Source organism: Mauremys mutica, chromosome 2 (assembly GCF_020497125.1).
Source record: "Mauremys mutica isolate MM-2020 ecotype Southern chromosome 2, ASM2049712v1, whole genome shotgun sequence".
Taxonomy (NCBI): Eukaryota; Metazoa; Chordata; order Testudines; family Geoemydidae; genus Mauremys; species Mauremys mutica.
Window position 1 is genome coordinate 220,050,187 of NC_059073.1, and position 23,321 is coordinate 220,073,507.

At 42.8% G+C, this 23,321-nt stretch overlaps 1 protein-coding gene across 3 annotated transcripts in view; it reads left to right on the plus strand.

The window, feature by feature from the left end:
• The window catches only part of GADL1 (glutamate decarboxylase like 1), a 139,406-nt gene extending 117,018 nt beyond the window's left edge, over positions 1-22,388 (plus strand). For 2 of the 3 annotated variants that reach the window (XM_045007085.1, XM_045007084.1), the window contains exon 15: positions 20,629-22,388. In XM_045007085.1, the coding sequence (XP_044863020.1) occupies positions 20,629-20,802 (174 nt within the window). In that variant the 3' untranslated portion in view covers positions 20,803-22,388. Of the gene's footprint in view, positions 1-10,138; positions 10,247-20,628 lie in introns of those variants that run through there. The other variant, XM_045007087.1, reaches the window with a different exon arrangement.
• The last annotated feature ends 933 nt before the right edge of the window (positions 22,389-23,321 follow it).

The following is a 23,321-nucleotide window of genomic DNA, read 5'->3' on the forward strand; positions in this document are numbered from 1 at the left end:
ACAAGGAAGAAACTACTCAGCCTTTGCGAAGACTTAAAAGGATACATGGAGAAATCCCTTATGCCCAATTGCTATGTATGGCTTTCAGCCTGGGTAGATGTTTAGCACCCTGAAAGTCCGCAAATATCTGCTTTATATCCGCGGATATCCGCATCTGTGGATACAATTGCGGTTGTGTTTGTTTAACATCTTTGTGGATTGAAGATTGGATGCGGATCCAAATTTTGATATCTGTGCAGGGTTCTATTAGTGAGGTAGGGCGCTGGTGCGGATGCAGATGTGGATATATATATATATATATATATATATATATATATATATATAAAAAGGTGGAGTGCAGATCACGAGTCAGATCCAAGTTAATTATCACAGATGCGAATCCAAATTTTTGTATCCGCCCAGGGCTCTAGAGATGTTCTGTAATTATTCCCTTTGTGGCAATGGGGAACTGACATGACATGGCATCTAATAAGGAGAAGGGAGATAAGTACTCCCTGACTTGGGGTATCTGCGGACCAGCAGCTCTGGAAGCTTCTTTTTTATATGAAAAGATATCAGTGTCTGTCTTTCAGCCATTCTTGGCTCACTGCAAGGCTGAGGCCTCTTCCGCAACTTCTTGGGATATCCCTTCTCGATTTCTGACCAAAATTTTGGACTATTAAATTGCTATTTAGCATTGGTATCTAGCACCATAATACTGTAGGTAAACTTGGTGCTTTGTACAGAGAATTGGAACAATCAGAAGAAGCTGTGCCCTGAAAGAATATACCCCTATTTTCATGTTGAGCCCAGTACATCCCGAGACAGGACATTGGAGAGTTTAGTGCATGCTGTGTGAACCCTCATTCAGAGCTGGCATGATCAAAGGAGCTCTCAGGTAATGATTTTGCCATTGAGTCTCAGTGCTTTGATTTAAGGAGTCCCTGGTAACACGTTTTCTGAAGGGAGTGGCCACTGGCCAGAACCTAGACTTGCTTAGCCAACACAGTCCAGGGTTAGCCAAGCTTGCCTGACTCACCTACATCACTGCTAACCCTAAAGCTGCTAGGGACTGTCACAGTGAAATTGCTCAGAGTTCCTTTATCAGGTTCCTTTATCAGCTGTGAGATGGTGTCTCCGATGCACAGATAAGCATTATAGATTATATGAAGCACAAAAAGGAGACACATTTTTTAATAGTAAAAACACCCAAAAGAATGGATTTTGTAAGTGAAAAATATCTCAAATAATATATATTTCCAAGAGAATTTTGAGCAAACATTGTATGACCAACGAATGTAGCAAAGAGATACCTAGAAAATAAGCTCATTGCAGAACATCTGGCTTTCATCAGACAACTGTGGCCATTTGGAAATTCCTGCTCTTTCAAGCTTACTCAGTCTTTTGTTGGGGGTTAATTTAAAACGATCTAAAGAACAGCTAATTGTGCTGTTGCTTAATTCCAGATCAGGAAGTCACTCCCTACATTAACGCAATTCCTTAATTCACTCACTAGATGGAGATCAAAAGCAATCCAAGTTGTGTTCGTCTCCTCTGCTTCCCTAAGCCACCACCGTCACAGCAGAAAACGAAAATACATGATATTATTTTCCCTGCCAAGCTTTTAAACTTTTTTTTTCCGTCCAAGAATGATTAATCTTTTTTCCAGAGTCATCTTAGAGAGTAAAGAAGAAGCAAGGAGTTTGAAAGGTGCCGTGGAATTGGTACATCATTACGTTATTGTTACTGCAATTATCAAGTTATTTGATTAAAACCAAGAAAATGCATCTGCCACTGTCATTACCAGATATCCATGAAATGTCTCGTGACTTAAACTGGCATCAGATTAGTATCTTGGACACAATCAAGGAATTCAAATATGCCAGTTCCCATTTAATTGCAAAAGCCTGAAACCCAGTCTTCTGACCATAGAAATCTACTCTCATGTGATAAAATATGTAGTTCTAGGTAATAAGAGGAAATGTGAAGTTCTGTTCAGAAAGTTTGGGGGTGGATTTTGGTAAGACTCAAATTGAACTGATGAGAAACATTTTATACAGTCAGATCCAAAATTATAAAAACTATCCCCATAATAACTCTCATCTTGAGAGCATTACCAGTTTCTAAGGGAAAAAATGTAAGATGAATTTTAGATTATATAACTGAAAAATGTGTTTATCACAGAGAATCAGCCAAAGATTTTCCTTTTGGTAAAAGCTGGAAAATAACTTTCAGGTTTAGAGCTTGTGGAAGGAGTTCTGTGGCATGAGGGGGAAAGACTAATGAATACTGTCAACAATTGAAAATATCTAGAAAACATCAATGAATACTGTGCATGTGTGATTACAGGAAAACACACAACATTCTGGACTGTAAGATCAAGAGGGCTATCTTATGGCCTCTGCTACAGCCCTGTTGTGCCTCTTGAGAGGAACAGAGGACCCATAAAATTCTGCTAAATGGGCATCAGGAATTCCCCTTGGAGTGGCTAAGAGTTGGTGTAAACAGCTCTACATAACTTTGATGTGCTGGATATGAGAGTGGGTGTGGCAGTGGTTGAAACTGTGCTGATCTCCTGTAATCCCTCGTTTGTGTAACGATCCCTGAGAGCATGTTAGTGTGTGCCAGTGAACTGTGACTTTTCTGTGCTATTTTAGCAGAATTATTTTCCGGCCATTTTCATGGCAGTTCTTGGGACCAGGTGAGTTGGATCATTTTATGTAACTTTGAGCGGTTCCGAGGCTGCTCTAAATTAGGTTGCGTACTGAGCATAATTCTGGTACAGCTGAGGATCTAGTCCAGAAACTTGCTGAATGGATGGCATTTACATCTTCAAAATAAACTGAATCATAGTCATAATCCCTGGAAAGGCCAGCAATTAAGACAAGATTTGTACAGGGAGGTCAGTGATGTAGGTGAATTGACTGTGCAATGTGATAGAGGTAACTGATAAGTATCCACTTACAGATGACTGTAGAATTTAAAAATAAATAAAAGGAAATTGGGATGTGTATACAAAATATTTTAAAGTGGAGATCTATGTATAGGAAATACAATGTCAAGCAAGATTCCAGGCTGCTGAGCACAAGATATGATTGATAAACTATTTTTTAAATTTAATCTGGTTATAATGAAAATCATCTGGGGTTAAAATAACAGTTTAGAGTTTCTAGACTGTTAATAAGACAGCCTTATTCTGTAGCCACTCTACATGCAGAGTAGCTATGTAATTGCCCCATAGTACTTTGGGTATGAAGAGGTTATGCCATTTAATAGTTGGGTTTTTTTAATTGGGAGTATATCATGGGTCAGATTTACAAAGTTAGGTCTGCACTATTGCATGCTTATATTTGCACGTACAGAGTATATACATTCAAATAGTCTGTGTGCATACACACAGCAGGCACTTGCAGGTGGCCAGCTTGGCAACTGCAATGGATCATTTGTATGCCCCAAATTTTGTAAATCTGGCTGCGGAAATGGAAAGGGAAGTGGGCATGGGCTGCTATATGTTCCCCTGAGCTGTTCTTCCTGCTAAGAGATGGCCCTCAGACTCAAGTTGACCTGTAAACCTGGTGTTGATTCACTTTGATTATTTTAAGTTAGTGACCTCTGACATGTGAGACTTATAGAACACCTGATTTACAGAGCAGCTCATGTGAAGCTTCTTGTGTGCCTTTGGCTTTTTTTCCCTTGTGCTCTGCACTTGTTTTGCATTTAAGCCTCTTGAGTTTGAAAGGCGCAGTTGTGTAGTGGTATGTACGGGGCTACGTGCTCTCCTGCCACAGTCAAAGGCAGAGTGCATGTTATATAAAATGTTCCAAAGCATCCATTCCAAAAACTGCAATGAAAAAGACCAGAAAATAACTTGCTGGCTAAAATACTACAGGAAAAGCATTGGAAACTTTGTAGCCCATGCAGTATGTTCCGTAGTCTGCGAGCAGCAGGCTAATATGGGCAATAGCTGCACTGACTTGTGGAATTTCCATATCTTGCTTTCAGTTGTGAGGGAAGCACATGGAGTCTGGCTCTGTGAAGCTGACTTCTCCTGCCTGGAGTCTTTGCTCAGGTTGTCTGAAGAGTCTTGAAGGTGTAGTGCAGCATACATATTAATGGGCAAATGCTGCTACAAGTCAGTGTGTCCCAACAGATAAGGCATTGGCTTAGCAACTAGGTGCCCTAGGTTCTGTTCCTAGCTCTGACGCTGAATTGTATTTGACTGTGGGCAACTTAACCTCTATGTGCCTTTGTTTCCCCATCTGCATAAAATGAGGATTAAAAAGCACATTTATAACATCTTTTGGGATCTACAAATGAAAAGCACTATAACATGGCCCAAGTACTCCATTTTCATCTGTGCTAGGGACTTGCTGCCTTTTTTTGGGAAGCAACTTCCTATCCATTTGTCTACCCCTAACCCCTCCATAGTGCATAAAAAGTAGCATAATCTGGTTCCAAGAGTTTTAAGATTTAAGTCTAATTAGAGAGCACTTGACAATGGTGTAAATGCATGGCTATGCTGCTGCTGGGGTTTAGGGTGACCAGATGTCCTGATTTTATAGGGACAGTTCTGATATTCGGGGCTTTTTCTTATATTGGCACCTATTACCCCCCACCCCCATCCTGATTTTTCCCACTTTCTATCTGATCACCCTACTGGGGTATGAATGGAAGGGTCATCTGCAGTAGCATGAAGGAGGAACTCAACTCAGGGGACTCAATAAAATGTACAAATATAAAATTATAGTGGCAAAAATAAGTATCTTCATCTCCTAGCATTTAGATTAATTATCAGAACCCTATGCAATAGTAATGAATATTGTCCAGAACTCATGAGTACACTGAATGTAATTAGTGTAATTAGGATGGATTTTATAATACACGGATTAACATCTGTTAGTCAGATATCAAGATTTATTGTTGTTTGAATAAATATTGACCTTTTTGCTCTCAGGTCAATAAATCTTGAGTTTGGCCTTCATTTAAAACACACAGTAGCACTTCTTTGTTCCCTGTCACCAGCACTGGAGTGTGTGTGGAGTTTAATTGCCCTTCTACTTGGATATAGTATATCAGTGAGAAGCACTATTTTCACTCCAATTACAAAAAAGGATTGAGGTCTAATCCCTACATCAGTGGTCCCCAATGCGGTGCCCGCGGGCGCATCTTAATGCGCCCACGTCCTGAACCCCGGGAGAGCACCCCCCGAAATGCCGCTGAATTTCAGTGGCATTTCGGCGGGGACGCCTCTCGATGCCGACGCTTGTCACCAACAAGTGATGTCATCGAGCGGCGGCGCCCCCGAATTTTGGCGGGGACGCCTCTCAATAACACCGCTTGCTGTCAACAAGCGACGTCATCGAGAGGCGTCGCTACCGAAATGCCGCCGAAATTCGGGTGCTCCACCACCGCAGTGGTCCTTTGTCTGGTGCCCGCCAGATGAAAAGGTTGGGGACCACTGCCCTACATCCTTTACTAAAGCAAAACTCCCATTAGGTTTGCTTGAGTAAAGGATTGCAGAAATATTCAGAAATCATTGCTAATGATGCTGGAAAAAATGGTGTTGCATGGTGGTTTGCATCTATATATTTGTCTCATACTTTTGTGTTACACCTTGGCAATGAGATGTACCTTGTGTGCATGCTGATGATGATACCTGTAATGTTTTTTCCAAAACCATCCAGCTTTCTATTGTGGACTGAGGTGTAAAGTCTTCTAGAACTTTGGATTTTAGTATTTTTAGGACCCCTAAAAATAGATCCTTGTTGAAATATAAATAATTTCTCAATGGGATTGAAATGGAATGAGTTTCTTCCCCATTAACATTCAGTAGATGTAGATGTATGTATAGATCACTCTATAAAGAGATCTGATTAGTTAAAAATCTCCAGAAGCCCTATAATTTAGGGCCCTATCAAATTCACAGTCCATTTTGGTCAATTTCACGATCGTAGGATTTTAAAAATTGTAAATTTCATGATTTCAAATATTTAAATCTGAAATTTCACAGTATTGTAATTTATAGGGGGCCTGACCCCAAAAGGAGCTGTGGAGGGGCTTTCAAGGTTATCGGGGGGGGGTGCGGTACTGCTACCCTTACTTCTGCACTGCTGCTGGCAGTGGCACTGCCGTCAGAGCTGGGCGGCTGGAGAGTGGCAGCTGCTGGCTGGAAGCCCAGCTCTGAAGGCCAAGGCAGAGCCGCCACCAGCAGCAGCACGGAAGTAAGGATGGCAAAGTATGGTATTGACACCCTTACTTCTACGCTGCTGCCTTCAGAGCTGGGTTCTTGGTCAGCAGCCACCACTCTCTGGCTGCCCAGCTCTGAAGGCAGCAGCGCAGAAGTAAGGGTGGCAATACTGTGACCACCCCCCCTGCAACTCTCTTTTGGGTCAGGACCCCCAATTTGAGAAATGCTGCTCTTTGCCATGAAATCTGCACAGTATAGGGTAAAAGCACACAAAAGACCAGATTTCATGATGGGAGACAGATTTCACGGTCCGTGATGCATTTTTAATGGCTGTGAATTTGGTAGGGTCTTCCTATAATATTTAATATGGTTATACCCAATAAGAATTCTTCTAAAACATATAGAAATCACTAGAGAATTATATCCTTTCAGCAGAATATTTTAAGCCATTCTACAAAATGTAATAAAGAATTATGTGGGATTTTCAAACGTGCTCAGTGTTGCTCTGTTCCCGCAAGTCAGAGATGAAACTATCATTGCTTCAATGGGAGCATAGTTAGGCCAATGCAGATTCACTGTGAAAATCTCACCCTAAGTCACTGATAAATTGATTGGTTCAAAAACTCTACAGAAATATTATTGTTCTCTATTAAATTGTACAGAGCTCTTCGATAAAGGAAGGGAAGTTTAGGAGACTATCAAAGGCAACTTCTCTAAACTAGGTCATAACTACTTTTTAAAAAATCATCAGATTGTTCAGGCAGTCCTGCTCACACAGGGTTTTTTTAATTAACATAGGTAGGTTTTTTGGAATTTGAAAGCTGGCTAATAAGGTAGGTTACTCAGCCAGAATAATGCATGGTGTTTCTGTTAAGGCTTGCTTTTATCATGGTATTCAGTAAAAATACAACTTCAATGCAGAAACTCACCAAAAGCAAGAGTTTGAAACTCTTTTGCCTTTTCTCTCTTCGGTATCCCACTGCTGACAAGTAAAATCACAAAGGCCCTGATCTAGCAAAGCACTTCAGCATGTGCACCAGGGCCCAAAGCTAGACAGAATTGCTTGTAGGGAAATTCAGAAAATCACTGCATTGGTGATTTAACCGCCAAAGATGGTGGTGGTAGAGCTAAGACTTTTGCATGAAATTGGCAACTTTTAAGGGTTCAAGTCCTTGGTAAGCATCTGAAGGGAAGATTCCTTGTGGTTGTGAGCTGGCCCTATGGCACTGCCAAAGGGAAAAAGCTAGACAACATTCAGTCCAGTATTTTCTGCCTCACTGAACGTGGACTGAAAACACTGGGTGAGGCTATTGGGGATTGGTGAGATGACACCTCTACATCTCAGATGCAAAAGCAAAATTTGAGCACAAGTTATACCGACTTGCAGGTGGAAAATCACCAAGAATGTGATTCCCAAAGTTCTTCCTGCTTGAGTTCTCACCCGCTCCTACCCCGTAAGGCCAGCACAGATTGCTCCACCCTGGGTTTTTCCATCCTAACTATAGATCCTTCCCACCAACCTCACCAGTCCGAAGTCTGACTTGGCTCCTGAGTCCCTGAAACTCAGTACTCCATCTTTGCTCATACTCCTGATGTGCGGCTGCACAGTGCTACTGATCCATTCCATCACCTGTAAACACCTCTGTTTCCAGCCCTCCTGTCACCTGGTAGAAATATGGCTCTGTTCCTATCCTCTAAGAGTCCCTCCTATTTTCCCACTCCCTCCCCCATCATATGCCTATAACCCTGACTTTCTCCTGACAGAGTATCTTTCCATCACAGCCACCTGCCATCACCCAGCCCAGCCTGGCTTCCTTTCCAGTTTCAGGACCCTCCCCACTGTGTCGTGGGATGTGAGAGGAACCGTGACAATGACTGGAAGGGCTGTTTGGCTCTTTGTAGAGCTTTCACAATTTTAGCAACACTTCTGCATAGGCAAAAGTTGTGAGAGGGCAGAATACCTTACAAATTGTGTCTGGTGACCCACACTCATTTCTGGACATTTCACGGTCTTGGCCAGAGGAGCCCTAGAGTTTGCAAATACAATAGAGAAGTCACAGAAAATCTCAAACAAGATTGTTCCCTCTCTTCCTCCAAACTTCACTCATCTCTTCAAAAGAAGGTGATTTGCTATATATATATTTTAAAAGAATGTTACATGTAAATTTTAGTTCTGTTAATACAGCAGATACCAGAGCAGGTTTCAGAATTCCTTTGGACTTTCAATCCTGGGAGATGTGCAAGGAAAAGGGGATTCTTGCCATCCTTTCTCCAGATTGAAGTGTTGTACAGTGAACTTGAACGCTGCATTTTAAAAATATTCATTAATATTTATTTGCTCATATGGAGTACTAGAAATATGAAAGCTTAAAGCTTTTGCTTGCTTAATTAAAATATTCCTATAACAATGCTCCACAGAACCTAAATTATTACTACTCCTATTTATAGTAAAGCGGTAAAGACTTTATAGCATCAGTTATAATGTATTTAATGAGAAGCACATAACTGTGTTTAATAAAATTGCTTGAGAGCAATAACAATTATTAAGAAACCCATCTGGTGGCCAGTCTCTGCCTTTGCTACAAGAAATGAGCAAGATGCCCTTAGGGCCAATCCTACAAACCCTTCTGTGAGTAACCTCAACTCGCACAAATAGTTCCGTTGGCACCAAGGAGTAAAGATTAGCAGGTGGGTTGCAAGTCATGGGGCCAAATTCATACTTCATGTAACTCAAGTACAGGTGATGATATTACACCAGGGCTAAATGTCACCCTTGCATTAGTTGCCATAGATTGCTTATCGCAAGGAATCCTACAACAGATCTAGAATTTTGTTAGCTTTATTATCTTTCTGTTAATTGATCCATTTCCAGACATCTATACAAAACGTAGTATAGGTTATTAATGATAAGTACATAGTTCTTTGTGAGAACAGCATTTGTTAGAACCATTTTTCAGCTGAAACTTTTGATTGCATTAGGGTTATTTTTCTGGTGGTACATTTCAGTTACATTGACTGTGGTGTAGATTGTAGCATTTACCTGCTGCCCTTAGTAAAAATCTAGTTCACAGACTGGTCTTGGAGAAACAGAAAGGTTTCTGGACTTCCCCCATTCCACACTCCTCCCTCTCCCCAGTGCAACCTGTGAGGCCCCATTCTGGGATGCCCCTCACGCCCCAACTTCTTGGCCAGCCAGGCCTGCTTCCTGCCTATTCTGCCATACTCACCCTCTTTCAGTGAGCTGCTTGCAGGGTGTGGGGAACATCTTGTTAGAAGTCCCTGGAGGGCAGGGGTTGCAGTTTTGGCCAAGGCCTTACACGGGCTATATAGGAAGTAATATGGGAAGTTCCTTCCTCCCTCTCCCCCTACCCACAACTCAGCTGTCTAAGGGCTGGCCACAATCTAGCCCCATATGATTAACACTATTGACCAGAATTTTCAGAAGGGCTTGTGCATCTTTTGCTTACTTGTGAAAGGCTGCAGGTGTAAATTCTTATTTCAGCAATTCCTCTTACTCTCCCCCCACACACACACACATCTACCGACTCATGCCATGAAATCTCATGCATTTGTGGGGTTGTTTTATTGTTTCAAGTCCCTGATCGCACATTGTTTTAAAGCATAGAGACTTGTAACATTTCTCATTTCAGTCATGAAGAAAAATGTGAGATACAACACACCCCTGATAGCTGAATATAGACAGGAGATTAGGAGGAATGGTGTGACCCTAGCACGATCTTGATCCTGCAATGAGATGCATGCAGGCAGACCCTTCTGCCTTATCGGAAACCTTTTGACTTCAGTGGAGGTCCATGGAGAAGGGAGGGGTCTGGCAGTGCCCATTTCATGTTAGGATCAGGGCTTGAAACATGAGTCTGAGGAAGGTAAAAATAATTACAGGTGAGATATAAAAACAGGGACAATTATTGGTTTTGCTTTTTGAGGGTGACTAATGTGTTCTCTGTTAAACAGGGTGATCAGATCAGACAGTCTTGCCTATGGTACGAGTCCACTTTTTCCCTGCAGAGAAACTGCCAGCAACCTCCATGAAGGTCATTACTCTCCTTTACAAGATAGAAAAGGATACAAAGAACCTGGCTTTGTTTTAATGTTCATTTTGCCTTTAGATCCAGTTAAAAAAGATGAACAAAGGCTCATTGAAGCTCTCTAATCTTTACTGTAATGCAAATACAGAGTGTTGCTACATATGTACCTTATGCCAGAAGCTGGCTTGTGCAAACGGCATAAGAGTTCTTAACAGTAGGGCACCATTCCAAATTTCTGAAGACATTCATTTTTCTACAGAAGTGTGTTGGGTTTTTGAACTTGTGTCACCAAATAACATAAGTTGCTTACTGTAATATACACCCACCGCACACATTGCATTGTGATTTCCTTTTCTCAGCGGAGAAGGAAAGCACAAGCTCATCCCTATGCATACAAAGTAAAAAGGAATGTTTTTTGTTGGTATCTTTCTTTCAAGATGACAAACTGTTGTTTCATTCTTGCATGAAAGAACCTTCCTTTGCCAGTATTGAAAGATAGGGAAACCTAGTCACTAGGGCTGTCAAGCAATTTTAAAAAATTAATTGCGATTAAAAAAAATTAATTGTGATTAATCGCACTGTTAAACAATAATAGAATACCATTTATTTAAATATTTTTGGGTGTTTTCTACATTTTCAAATATATTGATTTCAATTATAACACAGAATACAAAGTGTACATTGCTCACTTTATATTTACTTTTGATTACAAGTATTTGCGCATTAAAAAAACAAAAGAAATAGTATTTTTCAGTTCACCTCATACAAGTACTGTAGTGCAGTCTCTTTATCATGAAAGTTGAACTTACAAATGTAGAATTATATACAAAAAAAACTTCATTCAAAAATAAAAAAGTGTAAAATTTTAGAGCCTGCAAGTCCATTCAGGCCTACTTCTTGTTCAGCCAATTGCTCAGACAAACAAATTTGTTAACATTTGCAGGAAATAATGCTGCCCACTTCTTGTTTACAATCTCAACTGAAAGAGAGAACAGGCGTTTTAATGGCACTGTTGTAGCTGGTGTTGCAAGATATTTACATGTCAGGTGTGCAAACGATTCATATGTCCCTTTGTTACCCGGGGTTCTTTCAACCCAAAGCTCTTGGTAACTTTACTCTGTGCGAGGAGGTGTCAGGAAATAAATCAGGGGAGACACGGCCGTCCGACCGATAGATGGCTGGCACAAACAGGACAACACAAGAGTGCTTTCACTTAAAGCTAAACTTTACTAGTCTCAAGCACTTACACACATCTGCAACAAGTTAGTAAAACACCCCCAACCCTCGATAATTACCAAAGCTGAGTGTGGTTCTCGAGTGACACAGCGGCAGGCTTCCGGTGGCCAAATCTTCCGTCTGCCGGTGGGGACTGCAAGATGAGTCCAAAAGGGAGAGTCCAAAAGAGTCCCCAAATGAGTCCAGCTATCTCAAGCTTTTCCCCCTTATTTATACATCAGTAATAGAATGACATATCTCTTAAAGAAACCTTGTTAAGTAAGCAGTTTCAAGCAAGAGGTTCCTTCTGACTATTGATTAACCAGGTGTGGGTTTTCCAGACCCCACTGAGCTCTGAGACCCCAATAAACATTCCTGCTCTTTTTAAAATGCATGTATCAACAACTGCAACACAATTCTTATCAGGAAGGATGCGGGGTCAAGCTGCCCTTTCCATGGCACCCAAAACCCCCTCCCCTCCTGCCTTGGTCAAGCTGAGTTTGCTGAATGATCAATTTACAGCTTGCCCAGAGACCCTATTAGGGCTGCAGTGTCTGTCTGCCCTAAACAAAAGGTGGTGAAGGAAAGGGAAGGCTAATCATTGCCTTGAGCTTGGGTCCCCTCGCTATCAGGCTTCCCTAGTAACTTCTCTACTTGGACAAACTTTCCCACTTTGCTCCATGGCCAGCTTCACCTTTTTAAGCTCCCCTTTTCCAGGCTCTGCAGGTGCACCTAATTGGCACTGCCTGAGTGCAGGAACGCTCATTAGGCTTGCTGTCAGTGGGATGGGGGCATGGCCCATCACGATACACAGCAGACCTTCTACTTACAAAACACAACTGCTGCTCTGCCAGCACTTCTTCTGGATGTTCTATTTGCAGAACATGACAGGGTTGTTGTAACAATTCTACCAAGGATCCTTTCCACTGGGGTTAAAAAGGGAGCGGGATGAAGTTGGAAGATGCAGTTTTGAGGGATTTAAGAAGCCTAAATCCTCCTATGCGGACTCTTGCCAAAGGAAGACAACTTGTCAGGGACCATTCAAGATGGAAGGCCATTCTACACACCACCATGGCTACAACATAGCCATGTGAATCTGCTGCTTCTGGTACACTCCAAAGCTATTCCTATTTATGTCAGTAGTAACCTAAATGCACTGGCCCAGATTCTGCTCCAGATTCTGGGCCAGATTCTGCTCCAGATTCTGAAATCAGTGGCAAAATTCCCCATTTACTTCAATGGGAGCAGGATCTGGCTATCTACATTTTCCCCGGATCCACAATTTAGATGGTAGCTTACAAAAAGATTTTAGCTTTAACTAGGAAAAAACACTTGTAGTGAAATCCATATACTTTGTAGGGATCCACAAAAGAGTCACTTTCTGGAAGGTAGCAGGATACTGGCCGATCAACTACAGTATTAAGGATTTCAGCTGCTCAGATACAACTCTGATGAACCTTTCCAAAGTTTGGGACACTGCAGTAGAATTTGGCAGTAGACATGTAGCAGGAAGAAAAAAATTCTCCCCGCTGATAAAACTAGAGAAAGATCACATTTTCACGGTTTCACAAAAATGTAAACCATTTTCCATTCTTGCCTTAGCTATTTTGCAAAACGGAAGACAAGTTTATACATGAAACAGTCTCATTTGACCACAAAAATCTGTTTTGGCACAAAGGAGACATATTTTCATTCAGAGTAAAGTCATGATTTTGCCTTAAGTATTTGGCCATTTTGGTTATGAAAAAAATGCTTGCTGCTAGAATTGGCTGGACCAAAATTTACAGATATTTACAACAGAATGAGTTACTAACTCAACTATATAACTGACAGCAGCAGTCATCTTCAGGAAGTTAACGAGGCCATAATTCAGGAAAGCATTTAAGCACCTGCTTAACTTTAAGTACATGCATAAGTGCCATTGACTTCAATGGGGCTCAAATACACATAAGTATTTTGTTGAAAGAAGGTTCACGACAGGAAGGATGGTCTTGTGATTAAATCACTGGACTGAGACTCAGGACAACTAGGTTTGATTGCTTGCTCTGCCACAGATTCTCCGTATCACTCTGGGTATGTCTACACAGACAAACAAACATGGCAGTGAGTCTCAGAGCCTGAGTCAACTGAATCCGGCGTGTGGGGCTTGTGCTATGGGGCTAACAGCAGCCATGGAGACGCTTGGGTTGGACCTGGGCTTTCAGACCCTTGCCAGGTTTCACAGCCTGGGCTCCTGCTCAAGCTGGAATGTCTACAAGGCTATTTTTTTAGCACGAGTTCAAATCTGTTAACCTGGGCTCTGAGACTTGCTGCCACAGGGTTTTTTTTTTGCTGTGTAGACATACCCTCTGTCTCCCTATGACTCAGTTCCTTACCAGTAACGTGGGAACAACGTATTTTCCTCTTCCCTTACCCTTATCATTGGACTGTCTTGTCTATAAGATTTCTCATCAGGGACTCTCTCTTATTACATGTTCATACATCACCTCGCACAACGGGGCCCCAATATCACATGGTTTCGCTGGATGCTACTAGAACACAACAACATTTACCAACAGATCTTGCATACAGTTGCCACATCACATCTGCCAGTTTTTTCCCTATTCTAAATCCAGATGATGACTATGGAACCAAATTCACCAATGAGTATTAACTGTTGACAATTGTTGATATATTGACCACTGTACACAAGTAAGCAAACAACTTTATTTGGTTGCTTATAATCACTACCCTAATTCCTCACCAGAAATATATGGAAGCAATGGCTTCTTCAATATATTTTAAAAACGAAGAAAGCATATTCTCCATTGTTTAATAACTTCTTGTCTTTGTGCAGCAAAATTGGTTGCAGACTTTAAGTGAAAGCTTTTTCTTTTTGGTGATAATTAAAAACAAACCCCGGCCATTTGTCAGCTGTCACCCCAAGTAGGACAATCTAAATACCAAATGTTTGCACTCCCAATCACAACTTTGTTCCTGTAGCCAAGGCGCTCTGTAAAAACCCAAACATGTTTTTCTTTTGTCTAGAATTTGTTCTGGGCCCACAGCCCTAACCCACTAATAAATTATTACAAAACATGAGTGCACCAGCATTTCCCTTGTGTCATACCATACGACAGAGAAATAAATACATTTGTCAAAGTAACAGTAAACCACTTCCACATTCTTCAGAGCTACTAGAGAATCAAAGTGAGAAACAGATGCCTCTATATTTCTGCTCTGCCACTGATGTTCTCTGTGCATTTTGATCTGTGGGTTGTGGTGCTACACCTTCCATAAACTGATTTGTGTGCGCTCCTCCCAGTCATTACTTTCTGTGACCAGGAACATGAATTCATTATAAAAATTTCTTGACCAATAAGGTATGGCAGGTTGGCTTATCTTTATCTTGCTTCAAACAATTGTTTTAGCCATTCATTTATGCAATGTTCATAGCTGTCTAATGCATCATCTTTTTATTTTGTGTGTCTTTACCCAATATTGCATTTGACTTATACTTGATTAAACCACAATATTTACACAGGACCCCCAACCAAACCCATTACTAGGACCCTAACAAATTCAGTCCGTTTTGGTCAATTTCACAGTCATAGGATTTTAGAAATCATAAATTTCATGATTTCAGATATTTAAATCTCAAATTTCACGGTGTTGTAATTGTAGGGGTCCTGACCCAAAAAGGAATGGGGGGTCACAATGTTAATGTGTGTGTGGGGGGGGGGGTTGCGGTACTGCTACCTTATTTCTGCCTTCAGAACTGGGCAGCTGGAGAGAGGCAACTGCTGGCAGAAAGCCCAGCTCAGAAGGCACAGCTGCTGCCAGCAGAGGCACAGAAGTAAGGATGGCATGGTATGGTATTGCAACCCTTATTTCTGCACTGCTGCTGGTGGGACGCTGCCTTCAGAAGTGGTTGCCCGGGCAACAGCCGCCACTCTCCGGCCACCCAGCTCTAAAGTCAGCACAGAAGTAAGAGTGGCAATACGGCGACCCCCCTACAGTAACCTTGTGATCCCCCCATTACCACTTTTGGGTCGGGACCCCCAATTTGAGAAACACTGGTTTCCCCCATGAAATCTGAATAGTAGAGGGTAAAAGCACACAAAAGACCAGATTTCAGTCTGAGACACATTTTTCATGGCCACAAATTTGGTAGGGCCCTAGTCATTACAAAGGTGAGATCTAGGATTTAATGTGAAGGTGAGATCTAGGATTTCAGAGGCGCCTTTGGTTCTGAATGAGCAGAAATAGAGGGCATTCAGAGATGGGTGATGAGAGTGATTTGAGGCAGGAAAAGACATTGGAGACAGAATAGAATAGATTTGAAAATATTGGATAGTGTTGGCTAGAGAGGAGTCCCATAAAAGGGATGTTGATAGAAGTATAACAGAGTAAGGAATGGTGCAGAGAAACTAATCAGTCACTCCTCTTTACTATATAAGAACTAGGGAACAATCAATGAAAGAACATTCTTTTTTACACACATTTTGTCCAAGAGTTTATTAGGCTTAAAAACAGTTAGCTATTCCAAAGAAAACATCCACAGTTATTTTAGGAAGTGTATCCTTTATCTTTGGATATAAATCTTCATGTGTCAGAGCGTAAGCAAGGGGTTAGAAAGAAACTTCCATTATAGGCAGGTTATTTTACAATTGTCCAATATGGGGCTGTCTGGTACTTGTCATTGTCTGAGACAGGATACTGCACCAGAAAGAACACTAGTCTCATCCAGGCTGGCCATTACTATGCTCTTGTATAGATGTAAGAGGTGTTACATGCCTGTTGGGGAAATTCTGACCTGTGAGGAGAATTTATTTCACTTTTTACAGATATTTGCCCACAACCAGGGAACCTTAATCCAGTGAGGATATTCTGGACAGTAGTCTAGTGAATCTGTCTAATCGGAACAAGAGAGCCGGGTTACTGTTCTCTGTAGCCCAAACGTATCAAATATTTTGCAACCAATAAAATAACAGAATCACAGTCTGGTAATAGGGGGCCACTTCCTTACTACTTATTTATGAGTCAATGTGATTTGGAATGATTAGTACAGAACATTTGACCAAGCCCCTTTATCTTAATTTTGTTTTATTTTTCACTGGAATAAACCTTCATTAAGTTTCCATATTGCAGAGTATGAGGCAGAGTGACTTAAGCGGGAGCCTAGCAATCCAGCATGAGTGCTGTGGTTAAAATATCAGGTGTTCAACCTAGCTACTTTTGAGATTTCCCATTGCACAGAAACAAACACCTGAGTCATTCCTCCGTGAGCTAAGAAGTTGTTCTAGGAGTTCAGGTGTTGCTCATATAGCATTGTCACTCTGAAGTGACACCTACTACACCTTGGTAGTTGGTGTAATAGTGGATGACTTTGAATGGACATTTCTTCAGCTTCTCTTGGAGGATCCTAGTGTCAAAACCCAGGGATTAATCCTCAGAGATGCTGAGCACCTGCATCACTTACTGACGACTGCAGGATTTTGCAGTTGCTCGACTCTTCTGATGGCTAGGCCTTAATGCTGGGGGCTGAATAGAGTTCATTTGTAAGTCACTGTACGTGAGCTCAGATGGGAGTTTTCACATTCTGAAGAATATTAAATACCATCAAGTATGCCAGTTAAGGACTGGATTGTGTTTTGTAAGGCACAGCCCTGCATTGGGGTCATGCAGCTCTACCCCATGTCAGAGGAGAGCTTCAGGGGGAGACAAGTCATTCCCAGAGCACCCTGATGCACATGAGGAGTATGCAGACTGCACTGTCCTTGTAGGCCCATCCTCCTTCCCTCACTGCTCTCTGTCCCCCGTGGGGTGCATAGAGGGAGCTATCTTGCCAGCTGTGCAGGGCAGGATGATCCTTGCACCTGCTTCCTCACAAATGTGTGCAAGGGTCAGCCACAGTCTGGACTCTAATATACAGGCAACTAAAACCTTAATGCTAAAATCCCCCCAACCTGAGTAACAAGGCTGGGTGCTGGAGAAGGTGAGTAGGAGGCTGTGGAGGAGGAGCTGGACTACTCTGTGGCTGCTAACCCAGCCTAATAACTGGATAGCTGCTATGAGGTAGGAGAAGAATACAGGTGTCAGCAGATCCTTCTTCCGTAGCTATCCCCCAGCCTAGACCCCCATATTCCCCTGTGCAGCAGTGCTCTGGGAGGGTATGCAGAGCAGAGGGTGTGCGTTCCTTCTAATAGCTTTTCCTAGCACCTGCCTTGTCTTGCACAGCAGAACTTGCACAGTTCCACTGCCAAAGGGCCCACGTTGAGCTGCTGAGAGAGCTGAAGAATTTAGGGCTAAGGATGCCTTTCACTTACCATTCTGAGACTATTCCTCTGAAGTGCAAAATAAAGAACTTGATTTATAATTTGAAGTAAATTCGGTAGTAAAATAATTGGAAAGGTGAAGCAGTCTCACTCTTACTAAATTGCTTTCCTAGGGGTCTATTCTGTTAGGTGCTGAGCAGCTCCTGCCTGTAGTTTAGCACTCTCTGCTCCCATTGACTTCACATTGATTTCAGTGGAAGTTCAAGACACTGAATTCCTTACAGAATGAGGTCTTATAAACTAAGGGTCTGATTTCCAGGCTGTTGAGCACCTGCAGCTCCGAACAGTTATGGATGGTTGGCACCTCTGAAAATCAGACCCTACATGCAAGTCAGCCTTTAATGGCTGTGTTCTGAGACTTCTGCTTAGAGTTTGTGCATATATTCTGCTCCTTTGTTCCCAAGTGGAAATGATTCTGGGTGAAATTGTTACAACAACCCAGCCATGTTCATTCAGAATTCTTGATGGCAAACCAACAGCTGTGCTTTATAAGTAGAAAGTGCTTGGCTTCATAGTGAACAAAGGGAAGGAGACACTTAAAAATATATTGTGGGGACAGGCCTTCATTCGCCGCGTGATAAACTAGATAATATAAGAGATTTTCTACCTCCAATTTCCATGAGACCAGCATTGCTGTAGCACAGTATATTTATCCCAATAGAGCTGATGCTGATGCTCTCAGTGTTTCTGCTTTCACAGTCTTTATTTGTTACTTTATTACTGCAAAGTTTGGGGTGGTGAGTTCCAGCGTGCGTTCTGTAACAGCACTCATTGAGATGAAGGGAATCCATTTCAGGACACAAAAGAAATAATAACGGATAGAACATCAGTAAATACTAAAATTGCCCAGGGCATTTGAATCTTAAAGGAGAGCCTGAGAAATTCTAATAATAAAGATGCAGGTCTGCCACTTTTACACCTTTGTTCTATGAGTGTGTCCCTTGGGACCACTTGTGTAGTACACCAGCAGTTGTCTGTCTTCTGTATTTGTGTGGCAACCAGCACACTGTAGCTCTTATCTTGATTGGGGCTTTTGAACACTACTGGGGTACAAGTAATTACTCATTCTGAGTGCAGTATAAAGTAGTAGTAAGAGTGAAAGAGTTGAACTGTTACTAACTTGATGTAATGGTAAAAGGGACCAGGATGTTCAAACCAACTTGGAGCATGAGAATTTCCATCATGCCAAACGTATTCTGTGTCCGAGAGGACATATTTGGAGCAACTAAACCTGCGTGTGCAAGCTTACCAAACCCTACCCTGTCCAACTCACATTTGAAAATTGTGCAAGGACAGTTCAAAGGTCCAAATTCTGCCCCAAGGTTCTCACTATGTGGCAGTACTGAAATGGCTTGTCAAGACACAATTTGGTCCCAAGCGTAGAGGCAGATTCTGCCACCATTATGCAGGGTAATACCTACCTGCAGTGTGACTAATTGCAGAGGAGAGTGAGTAAGGATGGCTCATGTGGCACAGCCATATCCAGCAGTCCTTCAGTGGAAGTTTTTTGAGTATGGACTAAATGAGGTTATGTCTACACTAGGAGCTAGTGCTGAGATTCTGCTGCTTGTGAACACACATCTCACCCTCGCTCTCATTGAGTTAGCCAAGTATAAATAAATAGCAGTGTAGCTGTAGTAGCACTAGGCATAGGTGTCAACTTCCCCTCTTTCCTGTGGGTGCTTGACTCCCCCTCTGCCCTGGCCCCACCCCCACTCCACCCCTTCCATGAGACCCCCCCCCAGCCCTGCCTCTTTCCACTCCTATCCTGCCCCCATTCCAACCCCTTCCCCAAAGTCCCTGCCCCAACTCCGTCCCCAAATCCCCGCCCTGGCCCTGCCTCTTCCCTGCCTTCTCCCCTGAGCACACCTCCTCCCCCTCCCCCCGGAGCATGCTAGCGCTGCCAAACAGCTGTTTGGTGGTGGCTGGGCGGGAAGTGCTGGGAGGTAGGCGAAGGAGCAGGGCCGTGGCGTGCTCAAGGGAGGAGGAGGAGGAGGTGGGGCGGGGGGTGAGGGGAGCTTGGCTGCTGGTGGGTACAGAGCACCCACTAATTTTCCTCCATGGGTGCTCCAGCCCCAGAGCACCCATGGAGTCAGTGCCTGTGGCACTAGGAGCTGCAATGGAGGCACAGCTGAGCCATGCCAAATACGTACCCGTCGGTTTCCAGGGTGGGTTTATATTCTGTATGGCTCAGCCAAGAAGCAGCCACTGCTGCTCCACTGCTACGGCGGTTATTTAACTGCTCCACTGTTGTTTATACCTGCACTAGCTGAATGAGAGCTAGCATGAGTTATGTGTACACAAGCACGGGAATCACAGCACTAGCTCGTAGTGTAGCCAGAGCCTGAGATGAGCATAATGTAGCTCATACTATACAGCAATCAAGGTCAGCGAGTCCTTGTGGTTTTTGTCACACAGATAAAAACCCAGGTTCGGAGGATGGTGGTTTTGCACATATTATATGGCAGAGCTATCTTTGATAACGTCTGTTTCTAGGGACTTGTCTACATGGTGTATTAGTCTGCGCCAGAGGATACTGGGCTAGATAGACCTTTGGTCTGACCCAATATGGCCGTTCATATGTAGCTAGAGAGATGCACAGGCCCAATCCTGATCTTCCTTACCCATGCAAAGAACTCTTATGTGGGTTGTACCATTGAAATCAGTGGGCCAATTCATGTAAGTAGAGGGTGGCAAGATCTTGTCCTAACTCAGTGGTCCTCAGTCTGTTCCTAACTGGACCACATTTTCCATACTGGGGACCTCCCTCCCATTTAGTGGCAAGGCAAGGTGGTCACGACTTCCAGGCTGAGAACCCCTGTCCTGGTGCTAAATATGATTCAAGATTACAACTTTAAACACCTGTTCTCTTTCCCCACTGTAGGTTGCTCCTGTAATTAAAGAGAGAATGATGAAGAAAGGCAGCATGATGATAGGGTACCAACCCCATCGTGGCAAAGTCAACTTCTTTCGCCAGGTAGTGATCAGTCCCCAGGTGAGCCGTGAGGACATGGACTTCCTGCTGGATGAGATTGACTTGCTTGGCAGAGACTTGTAGCTGTAGTTCAACAGCACCAGGCACTGCTTATATGCATGATGTTTACAGATCAAGAATAGCAGCTGCGTAAATGGTACCATCACTACTGTTCTGAGAATGACCTCCTATATGCTAATAAGGCAGGTATTTGGCAGGTACCTGTGACAGACGGGGCCAGATTGGCTGCTGACATAAGTGGGCATGACATCATTAACTTCAGTGGAGTCATGCCTGCTTATGTCAGCCATGAATTTAGCTCAGTGAGTATTAAAATCAAAGCACATCTCTAATACGTTAATATTTTAGCCTGGCATGCATTAAGGATAAAGGCCCAGTTGTTGATTGAACTAGTAAGGCCTGATGCTAGGGGTCCTGTGGCTCTCTTAATGAAAGCCCCATAACCAGCAAATTGCCCAGCACAAAATGGGCCCAATCAGCATTTGCCCACCCATAAACCTACCAGGATTTTAGCAGAGCTAAGAATGTTGGAATGGAGATAGTATCATTTTTTAACTTTTTGTCAATGGGAGATACGAACAGGAGATGTTAAAGTGTAAACATTTCTTTAGCAGCTTTAGACGCATGATAAAATTTTAACCAAAAAGTTAGAAAAATAGATTTATCTTAAAGGAGTGTGTTTTTTATGCAGGGTAGCTATTCATTAAGAATTGATATAACAAAGCATTGTATTTATCATGGTTCCTTATGATATTCCTACAGATTTAAAAATAGCTAGCTCTCTTGTGATGAGTTTATAATTCTTTTTTGGCGTTAAACTTAAGCTGCTGTATAAGTTAAAATTTGTCTGTGATTTGTCTGTGATATGAACATTGTTAAAAAAATAAGTGAAATACCAAAATTAAATTCTAACCTTTATAGTTATTCAGAATTACATTATATTTAGACAAATAATTTTGTGAGTGGTCTAGTTTAATTTTTTCTATCTATATAATGATTCTTTCAGTCATAAAAACAGAAATAATCAATGTATCTTTGGGTGGGAGTTCTAGCAGGAAATATAAGGAAATGGCCACATTTTTCACTTCTAACTTGTGACACTAACTTACTTTGATGTTTTATTCTTTGTTCCATAATCTATCTTTGAGGAAGCACTGACCAATATGAAGTTTTTTGTTGTAATGTATCTGTATTGTTGAAAGCTGTCTTTAAATGCGGTGCTGGATGTTTTCATTTCATGTATTGTGGTAGTATGCAGTATTGTAGAACATTCCCAATTTCAGTCTCCAAGATACCAGTGTGGAAAGTTTGCCAGTATCAGTCACACTATCAGAGCAGTAGATGGGAACAAGAGCTTGATAGACCTCTGCAGAGCATACTGGGAGTGGATACTTTTGAGCCATGGTACACCATTGATATTATTGGGGAGTTCTTGATAAAAGTCATTGGCATAACATAACCCTTTGGTTTTGCCCTGTAATACTTACCGGTTCACATCATCAAACACTACCTATGATTAAGGCTCCGTGTTTGTCACGGAGGTCAAGTGACCTCCATGACTTCTGCAGCAGCTGCTGTGCCTGGCCCAGGAGCTGCCTGACTGCTGCTGGGGCAGTCTCACCCCTCTTCCCCCCCCCCCACCCGCCAGCAGCAGGAGTTTGGGTGCTTACCTGGAGTGGGGAGGGCTGCCCTCCCTCAGCTCCTAGCTCCAGGTGCTGCCTCTGCCTGCAGGCACCACCTCCACAGCACCCATTGGTCATGGTTCCTAGCCAATGGGAGCTGCAGAACCAGGTCTTGGGGCTGAGCGGAGGCAGCAGCACGTGGAGCTCAGGAGCCGGGTAGGGAGCCTGTCCCAGCCCCGCCAATCCTCCCCTCTGGTTCCCTCCCACCCCAGGCCGCTACTTTCCTCCCCGAGCACCCAAGGCACCCCGCCTGGTTGCACCCCATCCTGAGCACCTTGCCCTCCCCCAGGCCGTGCCTCCCACATCACCCCTTGAGCTGCCCCCCCAAGTTTTAGCCACGGGGATATAGTAAAAGTCACGGACAGATCATGGGCCGTGAATGATTGTTTACTGCCCGTGACCTGTCTGTGACTTTTTTACTAAAAGCACCCGTGACTAAAACGTAGCCTTACCTTTGACTTCTGGGTATACCAGCCATCATAACATCATTTAAAACCCTGATCCAGCAAAGGACTCAGGTACCTGCTTAAAGTTAAGCACTTGGCAGGTCAGGGCCCAATTGCTCTGATAAACAGCCACCCACTCTTGACTGGTGTGCAAAGAACCTAAAGAGCACTGAGTTACCAGAATTGCTTTGCTATTGCTTCTGTGGAGTAACCTGTCTCTTTTTTTGGCTTAGAAAGAAAAGTGTCAGGATTTTCTGATTCTGACCCAGATTCTCAGCTGGTAAAAGCCAGCCTAGCTCCATTCACTTGAATAAAGCTGTCCCAGCTTACAGCAGCTGACGATTTGGTCCTCTGTGTTTTACTAGTGAAAAGTGTCACCATGCTATTACATTCATCTTAACAAATTACCGCTTTCAGTGACTGAGACAGTCCCAGTACACTTCTGGTTGTCTGT